Source organism: Phocoena sinus, chromosome 20 (genome assembly GCF_008692025.1).
Source record: "Phocoena sinus isolate mPhoSin1 chromosome 20, mPhoSin1.pri, whole genome shotgun sequence".
Lineage (NCBI taxonomy): Eukaryota > Metazoa > Chordata > Mammalia > Artiodactyla > Phocoenidae > Phocoena > Phocoena sinus.
In genome coordinates, this window is record NC_045782.1 from 24524430 (window position 1) to 24547480 (window position 23051).

At 37.4% G+C, this 23051-nt stretch overlaps 1 protein-coding gene across 1 annotated transcript; it reads left to right on the top strand.

The window, feature by feature from the left end:
- The first annotated feature begins 17740 nt into the window (after positions 1-17740).
- Positions 17741-18783, top strand: LOC116745833 (G protein pathway suppressor 2-like). Its single transcript, XM_032616901.1, is given in 2 exon segments — positions 17741-18413; positions 18416-18783. Coding segments are annotated over 2 exon segments (945 nt in total). The 3' UTR covers positions 18688-18783.
- Positions 18784-23051: the final 4268 nt, after the last annotated feature.

Genomic DNA, 23051 nt, shown 5'->3' on the forward strand with positions numbered 1-23051 from the left:
TCATCAGTTTGTCTCAGAGCTCAGCAGTTGCCAAAATACCATACATTTCATGGTATCTGGCAAGCAATGACAAAAAAAAAATACTAGATCTGGTTAATATTTATATTATAGTGAAACATTCTAAAGAAAATGAATAAAATCCTAAATTCCTGTTTCTGTGAGGCCCAGGGATACTAGATTTTGCAGCTCCGTATAACACCACTCATATGGTATTCTGTTTGAATACTGCTCAAGACCCAAACGCATGGGCATCTCCAGGGTGAGTCCGATATAATTATGACTATTTCATCCCAGGATTCTAGCACTGAGGTGCAGCTCATTCATGTCATGACTTTATTCTCTTTTGGCTGTTCCTGGGGTCTTGAAGGATGTCACTATTTCTTATGGTTTCTTGATTTAGTGCATAGAAAAGGATGGCAACCCTTTGGATTATATGCCAAGAAAAGCAGATCAATCATTTTCCATTTAAAGCTCTTTTCTTTCCCTATTCCATAGAAAATTGTTATGCACTGCAAGAGTTACCAAGTGGATCATATTCCCCTTTTTTCTCATGTCATGCCTAGGTTTCAGTCTTTGATTGTTCTCCAAGGCCTGATAATTAAGTCCAGGCTGAGTAGCTCAGCATTTAGCCTGACCTCAGTTTATTTTTCTTACATCACTTCCCACCAACATTCCTACCTCCTCCCAGGTACAATAAGCTCTGGACACAACAGACTACTCCACAATTCGCCAAAAGGTCATGCACTTTGATACCACCATTTACAATATTCTCAGTGCATAAAATAACATTTATTTATTTTTTTCTCTTGGAAAAATTACATTAATTCTTTGAAACTAGCTTTTTTTCCCCCAGTGACACACTGATTTGCCCATTCAGATGTATTTTATTCATTCAACAAACATTTATAAGATGCTTTTTCTCTATTGGACATTAAAAGCTAGAGACTCTACAGTGAACAGATGCCCTGACCTCTATATAAAATTTATCAAACAGGCAATTACAATGCAGAAGACTGAGTACTATAATGGAGAGAAGTCCTTAGCAGTGTGATAAGGATAAGCCCTTGGGGCACCTAACACAATTCTGATGACTGAAGAAATGTTTCCTGAATGGTGAAATATACAAGAGACATGAAGGATAAGCAACAGTTAACTGAGTAAAGAGTTAAGAGTCTCATTTCCATTAAAAGATCGAGCTTTCCCCAGAATATAATAGAGTACTTTGAAATTTGTAAAGCTTATGTATATATAATCTCCCTTAATTCTTAACGTTAGGTACATTGTTATTAGGTACATTATTGGGTACATTATTAGGTACATTATTATTCCCATTTTACAGAGGAGAGTATTAAGACTTAGCTTGAAAGAGGGAAGTTCAAATAGGTTTATATTCCCCTTTTGTCCCATGATGATGTTGGGTCATGGTTTTGGGTCACCATTTACCTGGTGAACCAAGGTCCAATCAGGAGATAGAAATTACACAGTAATTTGAACAGAAAATAATTTAATATAGAGAATCAGTAACTATACCAAAGGGGTAACTATAAAGATAGAGATAACTATTAAGAATACCCTATGACTGAAGGAGAGTACCCCAAAAAAGGGCCACTTGGCAGGGATACCCCCCTCTAAGCCTGGAATTCATAAAAAGATGTGGTTGTAACCAATTGGACGGTGTAGAAATTCACTGGCTTCCACAAGCCAGACTTGGTCCACAGTCATCAGAAAACACCTCTCCAAGGTAGAAACAAACTGAGACTGCCAGGCAGGCATGGAGAAGAAGTCAGGTGTTTGGAGCCTGATCACAGGAGGGTAGCATCTGTCCTGGGGTGCATGTCAGCATGGCCACAGGAACAGTCCTCCAATAGTTAGATGGACTGAGGGGGAACAACAGTAAGAAGATCAGGGGTTTGGGAACCCAACTGATGGCAGGGCAGCATATGTCCTGGAGTGTGTATTTGTAGTAACCATGTCTTGGAAATGCCACGGGAAAGAGAAATAAGAGAGAATATGTCTGTCTGGTTTCTTCCCACTGTCTATTTCCCTTTAGTCAAAGTTCTCCCCACAAAGAATCCCCTGCATTACTGAGTTCTACCATCTGGCCATTTTGAAGGCCATTTGGGATGCCAGATCCCACATCCTGCAGTGTGTGCTTCATCAAAATGTGGAAATGGCAAGAGGAGCCCAAAACCCTGACCTGAGGGAGGTCATCACAGCTGTGCAGCCGAGGTACACAAGAGGGCCCAGTACTCCCTAGACAAGTGGATGGTCAGTCCCTGATAGGGTCCACGTGGTCCAAAGGGTAGGTAGAGTTGAAGGAACCTGAGTAGGTTCACAGGGATCTATTATACCCTCTGACCCTCCTTTTTCAACATTCCATGGCTGATTAATGCCCAACAGACAAGCAGGTTGCCACCAAATCTCAATTATAGGAGCCATTTTTGGTCTTTAAATTAAATTTATATATTTTTACTTTCATAGATTCTGTTTGCTTTGCAGCTGAATTTTCACTGCAATCATATTTTCTGCATATATATGTTCTGGGGAGCCTCACTGTGGCCCACAAGGAGTGACAACTTGAGTCTAGATCTTCTGGTTCTTTCTATCATATTTGGGGATAAACCTGTGTAATTTTCTTGAAGACAAATTTCTTTCGTGTCCTCCCCATTGGGCAGTTTTTAAATCAACCTCTTCATTCTCATTATATTTTCATCTATCTTTTCCTTGATTACAGGAGTTATGAGGACTCGGTGAGTGAAGGTAATGTAATTACTGCCTTCCAAAGACATCACTATCAGAGCAAGAAGGTTAATGAATGAACCCCAAACCTACTTTGAGTCCTAAGGTTTTAGGTGGGTGGCTATTAAAAGCTCTGAAAGCAGATAGATGAGTGTTGTATTAAAAGCAATGGGCACCATGTCAGAGGACTTGAATTCAGATATGAGCTCTGTGATATGTTCACTGTGTGGTGTTGGCCAAATCATTTAGCTTCCCTGAATTTCGATCCCTTCTCTGGAAAAGCACAAAATAATACTTATTTTTGAGGGTTTCCAGGAGAATTAAATCACATATATTTTAAACTGCCTGGCCCATATCAGACACAAAATGTTATTTCAACTGCTCAGTGTTATAGAGCATGACCTCCTCTTTGTCTTTCTTTTTGCCCAGGTCTCACTCAACACAATTAACATGATGTCTCAGACACCAAGATACATTGTAACAGTTCCCTCCAGGCTTTACTTGATTGCATTTGGATGTCCCTGAATGTGTGTGCATGAGTCTGTTTTTCTGGCTCTCTGTATGTTTGTATTAAAGCATCATCTCTCATTATCTGAAGAGGCATTAATATGATATACCTGAAATATTTTAAAAAATAAAACAACCAGAATGTAGATTCACATGGTATCAAAGCACTTTACAGCATGACAAGGTTTTATGAATGTTTTGTGCTGCTATATGGCTCCAGATATGGTAAGTTTCATCCTGCTAACCTTTTTCTAGAGAGAGGCTGATTGGATCCCCCATTCATTAAACACAGCAGAGCCCATTAAAGCTCAAATGACAGGCTATTTATTAATACACAAAAATAAATGTTCACCCAACCTGAAATGTGTTTGTGACACCACAGATATGGAAGCTAGTGCATAAGTGAGTCATGGACACATCTTGGGTTCTCATTCTTAAGCTAAGACTCCTTTCACAGGAGATTATTGACTTTTTGGAAAAAATGTACTACTTCTTGACAGTGGAAAAACTAGACCAGGGAGAGGAGAAGAAAGGGACCAGCATGTATTAAGCATTGCATTGGGGAGCCCAGGTCATGCAGCATACAAACACCAACCTCAGTTGACATCAGTGCACAGAAAGAGCAGGAAGGGCAGAGAATAGATCTGGGGCCCAAGGGAGGATAACCTACAGAGATTTTATGAATCAGCCCTTGCACATTTGATCTACTATCTCTTTTAATTCCATGCACCCTCTCACCACCCAGTCACTAGACAGCATTCCACATTCTATGTGGAACTACAGCCTTCATCCAAAGAGAAAGGAGTGTTTGTCACATTTGCCTTCCAAGGTTTGATTCTTTTTCTTTTTCCTTCTTTCCTTCCTCCCTCCCTCCTTTTCTTCCTTTCTACCTTTCTTTCTTTCTTCCTTTCTACCTTCCTCCTTCCTTCCTTCCTTCCTTCTTCCCTCTCTCCTTTTTTAATATTCCATTTTATGATTTAAAACAACTTCAGCTAAGCTATAATCTCAAACTATTCCAGATTCCTCACTCCCCATCATCATAATGTTTCAAGTCCTTGAGTTCTCCCATCATCTAGTACATACATATAAAAAATGTAAAGTTGCACATTTTTATTTGTTAAATAAAAGATCCTTTTGTTTTCTATCAGATGCCTCTTTGAGATAAAGAAAAATGTAATATGTGGAGGAAGTTACTCTGCATCACATAGGATTTTAAATAGAAGCCAGAAGGAGATAATGGTTATTATGTTTTGAGTAAAATTAACTCTTTATGAGAATTCCAATTCAGGATTTAGAGAGGAAGGGAAAGGACAGAGATTTCAGAATCTTCTGACCTTTGGTTCTGTTCAATCCCATTCTATTTTACTCTAAGGCCTCGTTTGAACTACAACTAGTCACCTACATTGTTAATATTTATGCTTTATGTGATTCTCACTCACAATGTATGACATAGATGTTATCATCATTCATGAGAAAACTGAGGTCTAACGAGATCATAGCCAGAAAGCAAGTGGCAGAACCAATATTCAATTCCTGGTCTGCCTTACTCCAAATTCCCTGTTCTTTCTTCCTGACACTCCTTTAAGCTAATAGATGCAGACTCATATAGGAAAGAATTATTCAATCTGCACTTCATATATTTACTAAATTCAAATGACACAAACATTTCTTGCACCAGATGCAAGAATAATTATTTTGTGTTACTTAAAAATTGAAGGAATTATGCAGAGAACTAGAACCATAAAACCTGAGAGTTTAAAACTTAAGATTCTTGGTAGGATGAGACTGTTGATTATCTGACATTTAATAGGATATGGAAAAATTCACCAGTAGCATTACACTGTGGGATGATAGAGAGGAATGCTTAAGAGAACTATAATTTCCCTGTCATCACTGAGAAGGAGAGTCAATGAAGCAGTTCTGAAAATCCACAGTGACAGCTAATTATTCCAGGGCAGAGACTTAGAAGGGACAGAATGGTCTGGGTAAGTGTGATACCAGAAAACGACTAAAGTTTTGACCAATAGGCCATGGTATCCCTTAGCGATTGTAACTCACATCAGATTTGTAGTATCTTAACAAGAGGCTCAAAAGAAAATGCTTCTAATAACTTTTAGCTGTCCATCTTGACTCAGTTGGCTTGAACTAATCTAGGGGTTTAATGCTTGCCTAGAAAAAACATTTTGTGGAGGCTTTTATTCATATTAAAAAAAAATGGAATAGGAATATCCAATCAATAAATATTCTCTACATGGCCTTGGACAAAATCATGCAGCCAGCATGAATCATCATCAGAAACCTTTAGTCAATCTCTTCTTTCCACACATATTACCCTCTCTCTTAGGGGCAGCTCTGTCCACACTCTTAGATACCCTTTTCTCCTGTCCTTTAATATCACTAAGCCAAATTCACAAGAGATTTTAAACTCCTTCATGGTAATTTATGCCTGATTGTTTATATTAGTTATCAACTGCTGTGTAACAAATTACCACAAACCTAGCAGCTTGAAACAATACACATTTATTACTTCACAGTTTCTGGGCGTCAGACTCCACTAGGTCCTCTGCTTAGGGTTTCACAAGACTGCAAACAGTGTGTTGGCCAGGCTTCATTCTTGTTGGGGAAAGAATTTTCTTCTAAGCTCACTTGATAGAATTCATTTCCTTGTAGCTATAGGATTAAGAGCTTCAGCTTTTTGTTGGCTGTTGCTGGGAGGCTTCCCCGAGCTCCTAGGCCACTTTCTGTTTCTTGTCATGTAGAATTCTTCAACATAGCTGCCAGAAAGGAAAATCTCTATAGCATATCGGCCAGCAAGATGGAGCCTCAGGAAAGGTATTGTGATCATGGCAGTTTCCTTTCATTCTTGCCATATTCTGTTGGTCAGAAGAAAGTCATAAGTCAATGGAAGGGAATCACACAAAGGCATGGACACAAGGAGGTGAGGGTCACTGGAGATCACCTTAGATCTGTTCACAACATAAAAATGCTGTCTTTAAGAGGATACCTTTTCCAAGCATATGTGCTTTTAATCAAAGGATTAAAGTAAAAGAGTAATCACTTAGGATGATGGACAAGGGACAGCAAGAACATTTGAGAAAGAGAGACTAGCCACAAATTAACCTGATTTCCTGAAATCTAGAGTTTTCTGTTGACAGCATAAGCCTGTACAATATGCTAGAAGCTTTATTCCACAACAATGTTTTACTCATATACTCACACTAACAAGAAATGGGATCTTGGGAAATCTGCATAACTTTTCTAATTCTTAGTTTATTGATCTATAAAATTAGTAATAATCACATTTTGTTGGCAGGTTTGCTATTTAGATTAAATAGCCTTAGAGATGAAAAGAACCTGGTATATAGAGTTGCTCCTTGCTGTCTAGACTATGCCACTTCCTCCTGCAAATGAAATCTAATTGTACACTAAATTTACTCTGAAGGTCCCAAGCAGCCAAGGCAAAAGGGGGAAATTATGTGTCTTTAACAATAGTTTTCAAAAATAAAAGTAGTCTTTCTTTTTATGTGAAAAGCAACTCTCAAAAAATATCTTCTTAAAATTTGAAAAACTTCAATAAAATTTGCAAAAATGTTACTTTTGCAAACTTTTAAACATTGCAGATAGAAATTTTCTTTGACCACTACCCCTAGCCCTAGTTTGATCTGAGCAGTAGTTACTTTTATTGATTTTTTTGGTATTTTATTCCAGAACTTCTTCTGTACAGTTATAACTAATTTTGTAGATAGTTTAGTCTCACATATTTCTTTTTTTTATATATATACAGATAATATTATATTCTATATAATGTTCTTTAACTTGCTTTTTCATTCAGCATATTTTCTGGAGTTATATCCAGATTAGTACATGTAAAGTAATATTATTCGTTTGAACTATTCTATAATATTTCCATATTCACATGTCTCAATATGCAGGTATAAAAGTGTTTATCTAAAGTAAAAGCAAAGAAAAGAGGTTGGTGGAACAGAAGCTAAAGACATTTTTATTTTTAATATATACTGCCAAAATGACCTAACCAATTTACACTCCCCTCAAGGTGAAATAGTTGCTGTGCAAAGGAAACCATAAACAAGACAAAAAGACAACCCTCAGAATGGGAGAAAATATTTGCAAATGTAGCAACTGACAAAGGATTAATCTCCAAAATTTACAAACAGCTCATGCAGCTCAATAACAAAAAAATGAACCAACGTAATCCAAAATTGGGCAGAAGACCTAAATAGACATTTCTCCAAAGAAGATATACAGGTTGCCAACAAACACATGAAAGGATGCTCAACATCACTAATCATTAGAGAAATGCAAATCAAAATGACAATGAGGTATCATCTCACACTGGTCAGAATGGCCATCATCAAAAACTCTAGAAACAATAAATGCTGGAGAGGGTGTGGAGAAAAGGGAAACACCTCTTGCACTGTTGATGGGAATGTAAATTGATACAGCCACTATGGAGAACAGTATGGAGGTTCCTTAAAAAACTAAAAATAGAACTACCAAATGACCCAGCAATCCCACTACTGGGCATATATCCTGAGAAAACCATAACTCAGAAAGAGTCATGTACCAAAATGTTCATTGCAGCTCTATTTACAATAGCCAGGACATGGAATCAACCTAAGTGTCCATCAACAGATGAATGGATAAAGAAGATGTGGCACATATATACAATGGAATATTACTCAGCCATAAAAAGAAATGAAATTGAGTTATTTGTAGTGAGGCAGATGGACCTAGAGTCTGTCATACAGAGTGAAGTAAGTCAGAAAGAGAAAAACAAATACTGTATGCTAACACATATCTATGGAATCTAAGAAAAAATGAAAAAGGTCATGAGGAACCTAGGGGCAAGATGGGAATAAAGACAGAACTACTAGAGAATGAACTTGAGGATATGGGGAGGGGGAAGGGTAAGCTGTGACAAAGTGAGAGTGGCATGGTCATATATACACTACCAAAGGTAAAATAGATAGCTAGTGGGAAGCAGCTGCATAGCACAGGGAGATCAGCTTGGTGCTTTGTGACCACCTAGAGGGGTGGGATAAGGAGGGTGGGAGGGAGGGAGATGCAAGAGGGAAGAGATATGGGAACATATGTATATGCATAATGGATTCACTTTGTTGTAAAGCAGAAACTAGCACACCATTGTAAAGCAATTATACTTCAATAAAGATGTTTAAAAAAAGTCAATAAAAAAAAAGGCAATAGGAAAGAAAAAAACTAGTGTTAAACAAGATAATGTAAGAAATGTGCCCAGTGCAGCCCTTGGCATATATTAAAGTGCTCAATAAATGTTAGATTTTACTATTACAGTGAGCTATTTTTTTCCAGTAGTTTGACTTGTTAGAGGATAGGAATTGGGGGAATATCTAGGACAGTTAGGTAAGATTCACTAAATGTATGAATGTGAATGTGAAACTCAAATGAGCAATGTGATGAGGACAAACTCTGTACTTCACAATTTTGCTTAAGGCCAATTCACCGTGTACTTAGAACTCATATATGATGAAATCATTAACGTATCTAGGACAGGAATATAACCCCATTTGTACTCAAGTTGGTGAAGTCCAGTATTCAAGCCTCAAATATCCCTCATTAGAATGTTTCATGTGAACTAAAATATTTTCATAAGTTTTATATATTTTGGATTCTAACAGACCTAAAATTTCATTTGAAATTTTAAATTAAACCTGACTTAAAATATGACATACCAGCCCTAGCACATCGCCAAGCTAAATGAATTACTAAGATAAGATAAATCCTAATGATAAAACTAAATGACAAATGACAGCATTCCTCTTTTAAAACATTCAAGATATTTGATACCCTGAGTTAGATTAAGAGGAATTTAATTGTATTTCTATTGAGTAAAGTTGATAAATACAGAAATGGGGGCTAAAAACAAGTTCTTAGCTAATTTTTTTAGGAAATATGGAATCCATAGTGTTAAACACTGCACAAGAATATGATGTAAAATATGTTCCACGTATTTTCTGCTATTTTTTTTCATTTTGGTTTTGTCTCATTAATTAATCTTTATTTTAAATACATATATATATATACATAGATGTATATGTGTCTGTATGTATATATATATATATATGTATATATATACATATATACACACACACACACACACACACACACACACACACACACCCCAATAGAAAACAGCCACCCAAAACCAAAGGACTATAGTGAAAATTTAATCTTACTGCCACCATTAAAACCCCCTCCAACTCCCTTTCTAGATGTAACTGGTATTGTCAATCTCTTCAGTATCCTTCCAGAAATATTCCATTTATACAAGCATATATATTTTTGTAGACAAATTTTCCCCAAATATGGGAGAATTAGATAAACAGTAAGTTGCATTTGTATTTAATAATATATCTTAAATATGATTTCATATTAGTACACTATTTCACATCACCCTACAATATTCCACTCTATAAAGATAGCATTCTGTATTTAATCAGTTCTACAGTGATAGACATTTAAGCTGCTATCAGTGTTCTCTTATTATGCTGCCATGAACTACGTTGTATACATGCCTTTGCTCAAATGTGTCAATATTTCTGAAGATCATTATTTAGTTATTGGAGTTGGTTGGGTCAAAGGACATGTCTTCTCAATTTTGACAAACATTGCAAATTGCAATGACAGTTGAGAATTTACAGTCTCATATACATTTCACTAAAGTTTCTGTTTCCCAAACTCTCCATATTGTGATTTGTCAAGTAATTGTTTTACTTATCGATCTCGTAGATGAAAAATGGATTGCATTTAATTCATAGTGAGATTGATTTTTTTTTTTTTACCTGCCATTTATCTTTTGTATACTACCAGTTTGTGTTCTTTGTCCATTTTTCTATAGGGTTAATGTTATTTTTCTCATTGATTAAATGAATTTTTCATATATTAAAGAAAGTTGTTTCCTTAGGTTGCAAGTATTTTTTCCTCAGTGAAGTATTTATATATATATATATATATAGGTTGCAAGTATTTCTTCTCCAGTTGGTCATTAGTCTTTTGAATTTCTCTATCTTACTGTCAAAAGCTTATAAAGTAGACAAGCATATCAATATTTTCCTTTCAGCTTTTGAGGTTTATTTCTTGCTGAGAAAGGTCCTCCTCATCCCTGAAGTATGAAATAATTTATATTTTTCTACAAAATTACCTATTTGATGCAGGTTTTCAATATACTTGTGTATATTTGAGCAAAATAACATCTTATAATCTATAATTAAATTCTCATTCTTACTTCTCACTATGTTTGTTTTCTCCTTTTTTTGATAAAAATAATGATCTTTTATCAATTGTATCTTTTCCAAAAGAACTAGCTTATGAGTTTACTTACTAATTCATCCTTTTTCTTTTTTCTCTTTCACTAGTATCAGGTTTTCTCTACTTACTTCAATTTCCTTAAGTACAATATCTTTGATTCTTTTTCTTTTTATAATTTTATAACTTTCAGCTTTTTTTTTTTTTTTTTTTTTTTTTTTTTTTAAAAGCGGGCCTTTCACCGCTGTGGCCTCTCCCATTGCAGAGCACAGGCTCCGGACGCGCAGGCCCAGCGGCCATGGCTCACGGGCCCAGCCGCTCCGCGGCATGTGGGATCCTCCCGGACCGGGGCACGAACCCGTGTCCCCTGCATCGGCAGGCGGACTCTCAACCACTTCGCCACCAGGGAAGCCCTATAACTTTCAGCTTTTATCTTTACTTTTTTATTTTTCCTTAGGTTTCTTTTGCTGTATTTTTTTTTTCCTTCCTGAGCTCCTGAAATAAGTGTTTAATTAATTTATTTTCAGTCTTTTACTTTCAAAAGATATAGTATTAAAAAATATATTTAGGTATTGGTTTATTATTTTTATTGAGTTATAACTGACATACAATATTATGTTAGATTCAGGTGTATAACATAGTGATTTGATATTTTTTACATTACAAAGTGATCACCGCTTTGTAAATCTAGTTACCGTCTGTCACCATACAAAGATACTACACTATTATTGACTATATTTCTTATGCTGTACATTACAACCCCAGGACTTATTTATTTTATAACTGGAAGTTCATACCTCTTAATCACCACCACCTATTTTGTCATCCCCCTCAACCCCTCCTCTCTGGCAACCACCAGTTTCTTCTCTGTATCTATGAGTTGTTTCTGTTTATCTTGTTTTTTAAATGCCACATGTGAGATCATAAGTTATTTGTCTTCCTTCTGACTTATTTCACTTAGCATAATACTCTCTAAGTCCATTCATGCTGTTGCAAATGTCAAGATTTCATTCTTTTTTTATGGCTGAGTAATATTCTATTATATATATATATATATATATATATATATATATATATATATATTATAAGCATACACAAATAACATCTTCTTTATCTATTCGTCTTCCAATGGACACTTAGGTTGTGTCCATATCTTGTCTACTGTAAATAATGCTACAATGAACATAGGGGGTACATATATTTTTTTGAATTCTTATTTTTGTTTTCTTTGGATAAGTACCCAGAAGTGGAATTTCTGGATTGTATGGTAGTTCATTTTATATATTTTGCATAACAACCCTTTATCATATATATCATTTGTAAATATCTTTTCCCATTCAGTAAGTTGTCTTTTTGTTTTGTTGATAGTTTCTTTTACTGTGCAGCTTTTTAGTTTGATATAGTCCCATTTGTTTACTTTTGCTTTTGTTTCTCTTGCCTGAGGAGATATATCCAAAAAAATATTGCTAAAACTGATGTCAGAGATCTCACAACCTATATTTTCTTCTAGGAGTATTATAGTTTCAGGTCTTATATTTAATTTTTTAATCAGTTTTCAGTTTATTTTTGTATATGGTGTAAGAAAGTTGTCCAGTTTCATTCTTTTGAATGTAGCTGTCCAGTTCCCCCAACACCATTTATTGAAGAGACTGTCTCTTCCCCATTGTATATCCTTGCCTCATTTGTCATAGATTAATTGACCATGAGTGTGAATTTATTTCTTGGCTTTCTATTCTGTTCCACTGATTTATGTGTCTGTTTTTGTGCCACTATATTTTTTGATTACTGTAATTTTGTAGTAGTTTGAAATCAGGGAGTGTGATACCTCCAGCTTTGTTCTTCTTTCTCAAGATAGCTTTGGCTATTTGAGGTCTTTCTGTGGTTCCATACAAATTTTAGGATTACTTGATCTCGTTCTAGGGAAAATTCCATGGTATTTTGATAGGAATTGCATTTGAATCTGTAGATTGCTTTGTGTAGCATGCACATTTTAACAATATTAATTATTTCAATCCATGAGCACAGTATATCTTTTATTTGTTTGTGTTGTCTTTAGTTTCTTTCATCAATGTCTTATAGTTTTCAAAGTATTGAATACAAGTATCTTGCCTTTAGTTCATTCTAGTTATTTGAAACTCTCTGGGCTTCCTAAACCTGGATGTCTGTTTCCTTCCTCATATTATGGAAGTTTTCAGCCATTACTTTTTCAAATGATTTTTCTGGCCCTTTATCTCTCTCTTCTCCTTTGGAAACCTTATAATGTGAAAAATATGTTGCTTGATGTACTCCTACAACTCTGTAAAGGTATTTTTACTTCTTTTAATTCTTTTTTCACTTTGTTGCTCTGTCTGGGTGAGTTCCATTGCTTTGTTTTCCAGCTCACTGATTTTTCTTGTACCTCCACTCTGCTGTTGACCCCCTCTAGTGTATTTTTTAGTCCAGTTATAACTTTTGTTTGGTACTTCTTATATTTTCTATCTCCTTCTTGACGTTCCATGTTCATACATTCTTCTTCCAAGATCAGTGAGCTTTTTTATGACCATTATTTTGAACTCTTTTTCAAGTAGGTTGTTTATCTTTGTTTCATTAAGATCTTTTTCTAGGCATTTCCCTTGTTCTTTGGCTTGGAACAGAATTCCTCATCTCCTTATTTTGCTTATGTTTGTCTGTATGTGTTAGGCTAATCAACTACCTCCCTCAGCCTTGAAAGAGTGGTCTTGTGTAGGAGCTGTTCTGTGTAGGCCAGAAGTGCAGTCTCCCCTGGCCACCAGAGCCAGGTACTCTTTGGGCATCTTTTGTGTGGGCTGCATGAGCTCACCAGCTATAATAGGGCCCTGGCTGCTGCCCAGGGAAGGCGGGGTTCAGGGTGTTTGCCCAACCCACTGTGGCTTGGCCACTGTGTGGAAAGGGCAACTTTGAGTTGCTTGCCTCTCCCAGTTGTGACTCAAGAACTGTGGCAAGTGGGAGGAGCTCAGGCCTGATTGTGGCTTGGCTGCTGCATGGGGAGGGTAGGACTAAGGGCTCTTACCTAGCCCAGTTGTGGTCTAGCTTTTGCGCTGGAAATGTGGGGCTCAGGGGACTCATCTGCCCAGTATGGTTTCAGCTTGGCTGCTTCACAGGGAGGGTGGGGTTCATGGTGCTCACTGAGTCCTGTTGTCACTTGGCAACAGCACATGGGGCTTGGGACTCTCACCCATTCTGGTTGCAACTTGGTCCCTGCAGATGATGGATGGGGCTCAGATGGCTTGCCTGGCCAAATTGTGACTTGGGTGCTCATTGGGGGTGGGGGGGGACACAGAGTGCTTGCCCAGTCTTGCTATAGCATGGGTGAGTGGAGCACACCCTCCAGAGTAGCAGGTTAGAGAGAGGGAACCAAAAATGGTGCCTATAGGCTCCATCAGCAGCAAGTTCTTGCAGGTTCCTGCCTCTCCTAGAGCTGCTTTAAAATGTCTCTGCACTTTTTAATCTGTTGACTTTGTGCTGGTTCTAAGTGCCAGAGAGTTTGTGCAGGAGCCTTTTAAGAGTAGGATCACCATTCCTTGCAGTTCTATGGTTTTCCTGGTGTTAGTCCCCATTAATTTTCCAAACCAGATGTTTTGGGGGCTCATCTTTCCAGTGCCAGCTCCCAGGGTCAGGGTGCCTGAAGTGGGGCACAGTCCCTTCACTCCTTGAGTTAGAGTTTTGTATTTTCTGGGATCCCTCCTGATTGTGGGGTCACCACATCTGGGGTGGGGTCCCAGGTGAGGCTGTGTCTCTGCCTCTCCTACCCTTCTCCATGTGCTTCTTTTGCCTTTTGTTGTGGAGGTGCTGCTTATCTAGTTCTCAGGTCCTTTTCAGAGGAAATACTGTTCTACATGTAGCTGTAAATATGCTGTATCTGTGAGAGGAGGTGAGTTCAAGGTCTTCCTACACCACCAGCTTGGACTCCTTGTTTCTTCTCCATTTATTTTAAGACATAATAGAAACAAATTAATTTCTAAATGTATTTAATATATTTTTCTCTTTGAAAAGTATATGGACATAGCTTGGCCAAACATCTTGGACTTATCCATATAAAAATAAAAGCAAAGAAAATCCATAAGAGATAAAAAGGAGTTTAGTATACTATTCTATCAATTCTATCACAACATAACATTTTCAATAACAGAGTAATTTGCAGGAAAACTAAGGCTGAAATATTCTCTGGTCTTTAGTTATAATCTCAGGCATTTAAAAAATGATTTTATAAAAATATTTAGACAATTTCAATTGTAGTATAATGAAATAACATTTATAATACAAACTAACTATAGCTGCTTATTTTCAAAAGTAGAATGGGAAACCAGTGTTTCAAAGCCCTGATTAGTTCTTCTGTCCTAAGTAAAGGATAAGCCTTCAAGCTGGCAGTCTTCTGTTCAGAGAACATAGGGTCTTGGGTATGCAAAATTTATTCTGGAACTGTACAATGAATTGAGAGCTAAATTTCTCTGGAAATGGGGTTGAGGAAGATGGTGACGAGAAGAAATGCAAACTCAGAAAAACAAAAATTGTAAGAAGGGTATTGAGAGACAAAGTGGGGTGCAGCAAAATGACAGAGAGTTAAAGTCAGCAGATTAAAATATTTTATGAAAAATTCTAGCTGGTCAGGAGTCTAAAGAATTTTATGGAAGTAAATATTTGACAATAAATTTTAAAATTTGTTTTACTTTAATGTAAAAGCCTTCTATTGCCAGAAGCCTTCAGTGATGCTTATCATACAAACAAATATCATGTGTGTGTGCAGTTTGGGGAACATGGCAAGTAATAGCTCTAAGAAAAGGTAGATTCAGGGCCTAGAGTCAGTAAGAAGCTTGTCTAAAGCTTAGTCAAGCTGAGGGGACTATTAACACCATCTTGGTCACTAGAAATTTAAAAAGTGTCTTATTAAAAGACCAAGATTTAAAGAGACTCTGGATAAAAAAAGGAGATATATTGAGATTTATCAGAAAACCCAACGGAGAGAGCACTCTGAGAATCTCTACAGAAAAGAGACACAGAACCTCATAAAGAAGTTTTTCCTGGAAAAGCCATGGCCTAACCTCAAATCAAAGCCTGCAGGGTTGAAAAATTCAGTGAGCCATGGGACAGGTTTGGTGTAATTAAAGACCACAGAAATAGCTGCATGAGGCTCCTCTCAGAGTAGCTGCCCTCAGGTTAAATCTCAAATAGGTTTCTCTATTTAGAAGCACAAAAAACCCAGCATGAGCCTTGGTTCTAGGCAGAAAAAGAGGAGTTTCTCAAATAACTTTTCTACTGTGCTCAGGAGGCCAATGTTATGTGGACCAACCAAGCTCTGTCTTCACTCAGCCCCTCTCTGCATGACCACACAAGCCAGAATCTTAAAATTGGAATCTGTATTCACTACCAGAAGAATACAGATTTTTCTCATGTTGAGTACATTCAATACTGATCAAAGTAGGCTTTTAATTATAAATGTGTGAAGGTGTACAATAATCATCAACAGACAAAACAACCAGAAGAACTAGCCACTGAACAAAACGGTTGTTGCAGGAATCAGAAGAGATGTTAAAATTAATTATAATTAGCATCCTCCCAAAGATTCAGAAGGATTTAACATTTATTAAAAATTAACTCATCACTATTTAAAAAGCAATGAGAATTTTTAGCTATTAAAACCAATGTAATGGGTAGAGGGTGCTTGGTAGGTAAACTTCAAGATGGCTACAAGCAAGCCCTACCTTCTGGTATTCATGTCTTAATTCTTAATCTTTGCATATGGGTTGGAGCTAGTGATTTTCTTCTAACACATAGAATATGGCAAAATTGATGGATAGCATTTCAAAGATTAAGTTGCAAGGAGACTGTGGCTTCCATATTTCTATCCTTTTGTTCTCATGCTTGCTCCCTCAGATGGAAGTCAGCTGCCACATTGTGAGCTGACATAAGGAGAAGCCCCCATAACAATGAACTGAGGGAGTCCTACAGGCAATGATTAGTAAGAAACTGAGTCCCTTTGTCCAACAGCCCTGAAAAATTGCATATTGCCAACAATCACATGAGTGAACTTGAAAGTAGATATTCCCTCAATCAAATCTTCAGATGATACTTCATCCCTGGGCAAAATCTTGATTGGAATCTTGTGAGAAGCCTTGAAGTAGCGGAATACACTTAATTCTTAGCTGGACTCCAGACACTCAGAAACTATAAGATACTTTACTTTACTACTTTACTTTCACTAAGTTTTGGAGAAATTTTTTATGATGCAATTGATAAGTCATAAGGTTGCTGGGGAGGCAGAGAGGCAGTTGGGAACTTATCTGAAGGTCAAATAGTAGAATGGCTCCTGGTGAAAAATCAAATTAATGATAAAGTCAAGGCAGGAATTTTCTCAAAACACAAGACAAAAGAAAAGTAAGAAAAAAATAGTATATTTATTTTTTGAAAGTTAAGAGATGTAGAGAATAGATGTAAGAGATTGATGGATAAGAGAGAGTCAAAGAAATAATAAGGAAATATAATTTTTTAAAATCCCTAATCTGAAGAAAGTTTTGAGTTCTCATGTAGAGTCAGTGAAAGCTTAAATTATTATTGAAGAAGATACTTAGTAACATTGTGGTGACATTTGTTACTTCTCAACAACAAATGGAAAATTCCATAAGCTGAGAGAAAAATTAAAATTTCCAGTATTCTAGAAAACATTCCAAGATGCTTACAATGTATTTAAGAAAAATATTTTGAACTTATTCAAATTATATTCAAATGTAAAAGCAAAAGAAATACATTTTCAGAAGTTCAAAAAAAGAGGAGGCTTAAAATTAATTCCTTCTCCTTGATTAATTATTAAAGTATGTGCTCCAGAAAAGAAAAAAAAAAAAAAAAAAAAAGACTGAGTCCAAGAAAGAAGAGAACAAAAGAACATATTAATAGTAAAATACATAATACATAATTAACTCTAAATTATATAGATAGTTCAGTTATGAAATTTATAAAATGGAAAAAATTTCAGTTTAAAACAGCAGACAGCCGCGCACGTGGAGGAGCCGCGCTGAGGGCCCGGCTGGGCGGTGGGCACTTGACAGGGGTGGCGGGCGGGCGGCTTCCGCCCGGCCCAGGGTGCTACCCCTGAGCTCCCGCCTCCCTGTAGGCCTGGCCCAAGGTCTGGCAGCCAGCAACAGAGCCGGGAACCCACGGCCCGAGCGCCCCCGGCAGCATCATGCCTGCACTGCTGGAGCGCCCCAAGCTTTCCAAAGCCATGGCCAGGGCATTGCACTGGCACATCATGATGGAGCGGGAGCGCAAGAGACAGGAGGAGGAAGAGGTGACCAAGATGAGGGAACAGAAGATGAAGGAAGAGCAGGAGAGAAGGAAGAAAAAGGAGATGGAAGAGAGAATGTCACTAGAGGAAACCAAGGAACAAATCCTGAAGGTGCAGGAGAAGCTTTTAGCCCTACAGGAAGAGAAACATCAGCTTTTCCTGCAGCTCAAGAAAGTTTTACATGAGGAGGAAAAACGGAGGCGAAAAGAGCAGAGTGACCTGACCACTCTGACATCAGCGGCATACCAGCAAGTCTTGACCGTTCACACTGGAATTCACCTCCTCAGCATGCAGGGGAGCCCTGGAGGACATAATCGCCCAGACACATTTATGGCAGCAGACAGAGCCAAACAGATGTTTGGACCCCAAGTGCTTACAACCCGGCACTACATAGGCTCAGCAGCTGCTTTCACAGGGACCCCAGAGCATGGGCAATTCCAAGGAACCCCGGGCGGCGCCTATGGGACTGCTCAGCCCCCACCTCACTATGGACCCACACAGCCTGCCTACAGTCTTAGTCAGCAGCTCAGAGTACAGTACCTGTCTCAGCCACAGCCTCAGCCCTATGCCGTGCCAGCCACTTTCAGCCCACCCAGACAGGGTTCCTCCAGCCTGGTGGTGCCCCGTCCTTGCAGAAACAAATGGAACACGCTAACCAACAGACAGGCTTCTCTGACTCATCCTCCCTGCGCCCCATGCATCCCCAAGCTCTGCATCCAGCCCCTGGACTCCTGGCCTCACCCCAGCTCCCTGTGCAGATGCAACCAGCAGGAAAGTCGGGCTTTGCAACCACCAGTCAGCCTGGCCCTTGGCTCCCCTTCATCCAGCACAGCCAGAACCCGTGATTCTACCACAAGTGACCATCAGATTTGATCTTCAACCTTGCCCCCAGCCCCTGCCGTGGGGGAGGATCCCTGGTGTGTCCTAGTCCCAGGCCAATAAAATCTACCTGCCACTGAAAAAAATAAAGAAACAGCAGACTGACCAAACATGCTGTGTCTCTCATTTCTCCAGACAACTCGCTAAGATTGTAATAAATAAAAATAAAAGGCATCATCAGTACACAAGGAAAAGAGAATGGAAATATGTGCATCTACATATTGGAGAATTTAACAAAATTTTTAAAGGTTAAAAGCAAATAAAGGAATAGGAATATTTACAGTGGTAGAGGAATTCACAGACTAGAGTACATGCTGTGGAGGATATACAAAGAAAAGAACTTACAGTAGTAGCCTTGAAAAAAATCCACATTTCAGAATTCAGAAATTCTGTATAGAAGGCTGAAAAGTGGTGACAGGCTGAAATCATAGGGGCTCATTTAGAAGTCAGTATACAACAGTCTAACCCTCTCACTTCAGCCAGCTATTACACTGGATCTCTCTTTAGGTACAAAATCAGAGGTATATTCTGAGGGAAATTTATTAGCAAAAACTCAGAACTCTAAGAAAACTTGAAAATTGGAGATTAAGCGTAAGTATATATAATATGCAGTTAGATTTCAACTTCTCTATCACATACAAAATGCCAGCAACTGGGCATTTACATCACAGATGCAGATCAATTATTGATTTTGCCCTCCCCATTTGAATAGCCTTAGGAAAAAACAACTTAGCATAAAGGCATTTGGTGATTCTTTAGAAAATGGACAACTTCCAGTCTCAACATTCTAAAGCTGAGCCCACAAGCAGAAAAATCCCTGTCGTGTGCATTAAACTTCCAGTTAGCTTTTTAAATGTGTGCTCTTAGATATGATTTTTTTCTATTAAAAAAAGTTATCAACCTAGAAATAGATAGAAAATTCCTTAACTAACGAGAACTTAACTTACAACAAATAGCAAAATCTTTTGGAACATTGCAACCAAACCACTACAAAAAAAAATTGGATTTATAATATTGAAAAGAAGAGGATTTAACTCACATTTGTATGTGATATTTTTGTTTTTCTATAAATTTCCAAATAGTCCACAAAATAGCTATTAGAGATATAGACAATGTAGTAAAGCAGTTGAGTTAAAAAAGAATAAGAAAAATAAACTTGTATATAGGTATATGCCAGAAATAATCAAGAAGAAAATATATTTTTTTAAAAAATTAGTATGACCTATTGCTATATCAACTATTAAAAATAACATCAGTCTAAGAATAAACAAGTGCTAGAGAATATGGCTGGTGGAGTATGTATGGGTGGTTTGCGGAGGAAAACCAAGATGTGAATGAAATTCTAAAACACTGCAAAGTGAATGGTCCAGGGAGATATTTTATGATTGTGCAGCAGCATTAAGAGCACACCTGGCACTGTGGTCATAAATTTAAAATGCAGTCCATCAGCATGCTTTAGTACTTTTGAGAAGCGATACTTATTTGCATTGATACAGGTGCAGAGTTGGAAGAGAGCTGGATTTACCTGAGTTGTGATTTTGTCAAGTGAATTGTAAAATTGAGAATAAGGGCAATGGAGTAAATAATACATTTAAACAAGTTAATAAAATAATTGGCCACAGAATTGAAGTTGGATAAGGAGAGAAGAAAGGACATCAAGAAATACACTGGAGAACAGAAAAGATATCAAGACAAATAGATTGGAGGTCTCATTTGAGTAAAAGGATTGTTGAAATTGGAGTAATAGAAGGATATACATGTTACTATATATAAAATAGATATAATCAGCGAAGACCTACTGTATAGCACAGGGAACTCTACTTAATATCCTGTAACAGCATACATGGGAAAAGAATCCGAAAAAGAATGGATATATGTATAACTGAATCACTTTGCTGTACACCTGAAACTAAGACAACATTGTAAATCAACTATACCCCAATATAAAATAAAAATTAAATTAAAAAATAAATTTAAAAAAATTGAAAAGTGAGTTGAAAAGTGAGGTTGTGTAAAAAATTGAAATTACGGATTGGTTGAAATTTGGAGTAATGATAAGATCTGAGTGTGACTTAGGTAGAATGGTGGACAAGATAATTAGAAAATAGGAGATCAAGTAACTGAGAAGTATTAACATTGCAAATGTTACCTATGTACATACTGAAATCAATAAGAATTATGATAGGTCAAGGAGAGGAGGTAGGTAAATTATACCAATAATGAGGAATAATGGGTAACATAATCTAAAAGGCTTGAGATTTTAAGCTGAAGGTTTGTAAGGAAAAAAGAGGAAGAGAGGTCTGAAATGACAGACCTCTAGGCTCAGTGGTAAAAGGGAAAGAAATAAAATAGATGGAAATAAACAACTACCACTTAGGAGCGCTGCAGGGAAAGCAATACCCCCGGAAAGTTCCAGGTTTATGATGGCACAAGAAGAGACAGGAACCAATCAAGGAAGAGATTGAAGATATAGAGGAGTTCACTGGTGATAAATAGTGAATTCCATTGGTCTCAGTGGAGAAGCTGAGGAGTTGAGGATGAGTGGAAGATGGATGACAAGGAAATGTACAGATCATATATAGTTCTAAGCATAGGAAATAAGGTGTCTGAGGCTGTGATAACATAAAATGGCAATAAAGGAGAAATAGCAAAATTACACGATTTCTGGTATTCTCAAGGAAGATGGTGTTAATGAGGGTAAAACTATAGGGAGGTGGGAATGGCGGTTGTGGGGCTCTCTCATGATCCCTGCCAATATTGGACTGAGTGTCTGAGAGAGTGGGATGTTAGTCACAGTGCCTGTCAGAGATGAACAAAATGTACTTGGAGCTTGGTGCACCCCCCTCCCAACCAAGATGATGGAATGGAGTTATCCTAGGGGAAGCCAAGTGTTACACTTGACCTTAGACAATAAGGGTAGAAGTGATGGGGGCTGAGGTCTCAATTTGGGGGCTCACTCTTGACCAAGTACTATATAGGGCTCATTAAAGCTGAGTGCCCAGGACCCCTGCTTGAGCTCTGTTTATGGAGTTGAGGACTTCTAATAGCTGGGGAATTTCCTGCCTCCCCGCTAAGAAATCTGAAGAAAAACAGATTCTCTCCTTGCCTGGTATCTAGAATTTGGTCAAATGATACGTACAGCCTTTCAGACACTCTCAGCAGGGACTTTGAAGAGTGGAGTAGTGATGCAAAGGCTCAAGGTCAAGTGGAATTCATCCACAAAGTCAAGAATATGGCAATGAGTGTTCAGGGCAGTCAATTTTGATAGTGGGAAGTGCATGACCAGTGGTGACAGTTCCTGGATCAACTTCCTGAGCAGACTTGGAGCTTGGCTGTGCTTGACCTCTCCTGGTTCCTACTTAAGCTGCATGCACAAAACTTCCAATATCAGCACTTGCCACAAACCCTTCTTATAAATCCCTCTTCTGCCTAAATAAACCAAATTAAGCTTCTGATATTTTCAGCCAAGAATACAACTAGTACCCCTGCATATGAACAAGATACAGCTGGTGTCCTAGCTATTCACTTGTATTGAAGAATCTCACTCCAGTCCTTTCCACAAGGAAAGACAGCATGTATTCTTATTTTTAGAGATCTTGGTGTTTCCATCACAGTGTTTCTGACAGAGTTTATTAATAGCCTGGCATTCTCTTCTACCCTTAGCACTGGGTACACCATATTTGGCAGTTATTTCTTAAAATTACTAATTATTGGATGGAGTAGTGTCTATAAAAAACTGAATTCAGTGAAAGCTCCACATATTATGTGGTTATGATACTACTGACAAATAAAAAGCCTGATGATTCTTACACCTGAGGAGTAATATTTAGTTCTCCCCTTTTTCCTCCACTTGGTAGTTTTCTTAAATTCCATTCTTTTAAGGAAAAGAAATTTAACTTTAATGTCATTGCTTATGTTACCACACACTGAATTCATATAAAGCAGGAAGAAGAAATGGAAAATCTTAAGCACAAAGTAGAATTTTTCAAAATAAGTACATTTCTTGGACCAATATTTTGATTCATATGTGACATTTCTGACTTCAAATTAAATCATCAAATGACTCACCAGACTTGAATCTTGTGTTTCAATTGGTTAGCACAATCTGTTCTCCCAAATTAAATTTCTAAAGGAGTATGTCTTTGGATACTATATACTTCATAGCTGACAGGAACACTACCTAATTAGCTATTTATATGCAAAGCAGGAGAAAAGATAATTAGAGACATGGATTATGCAAAGGCAATCACACGGACAGAGGGCAAAATAAACTGCAAACATATTGAATCAAATTTGTATATAAATTTCTACAGTTTATCATGTTTCATTT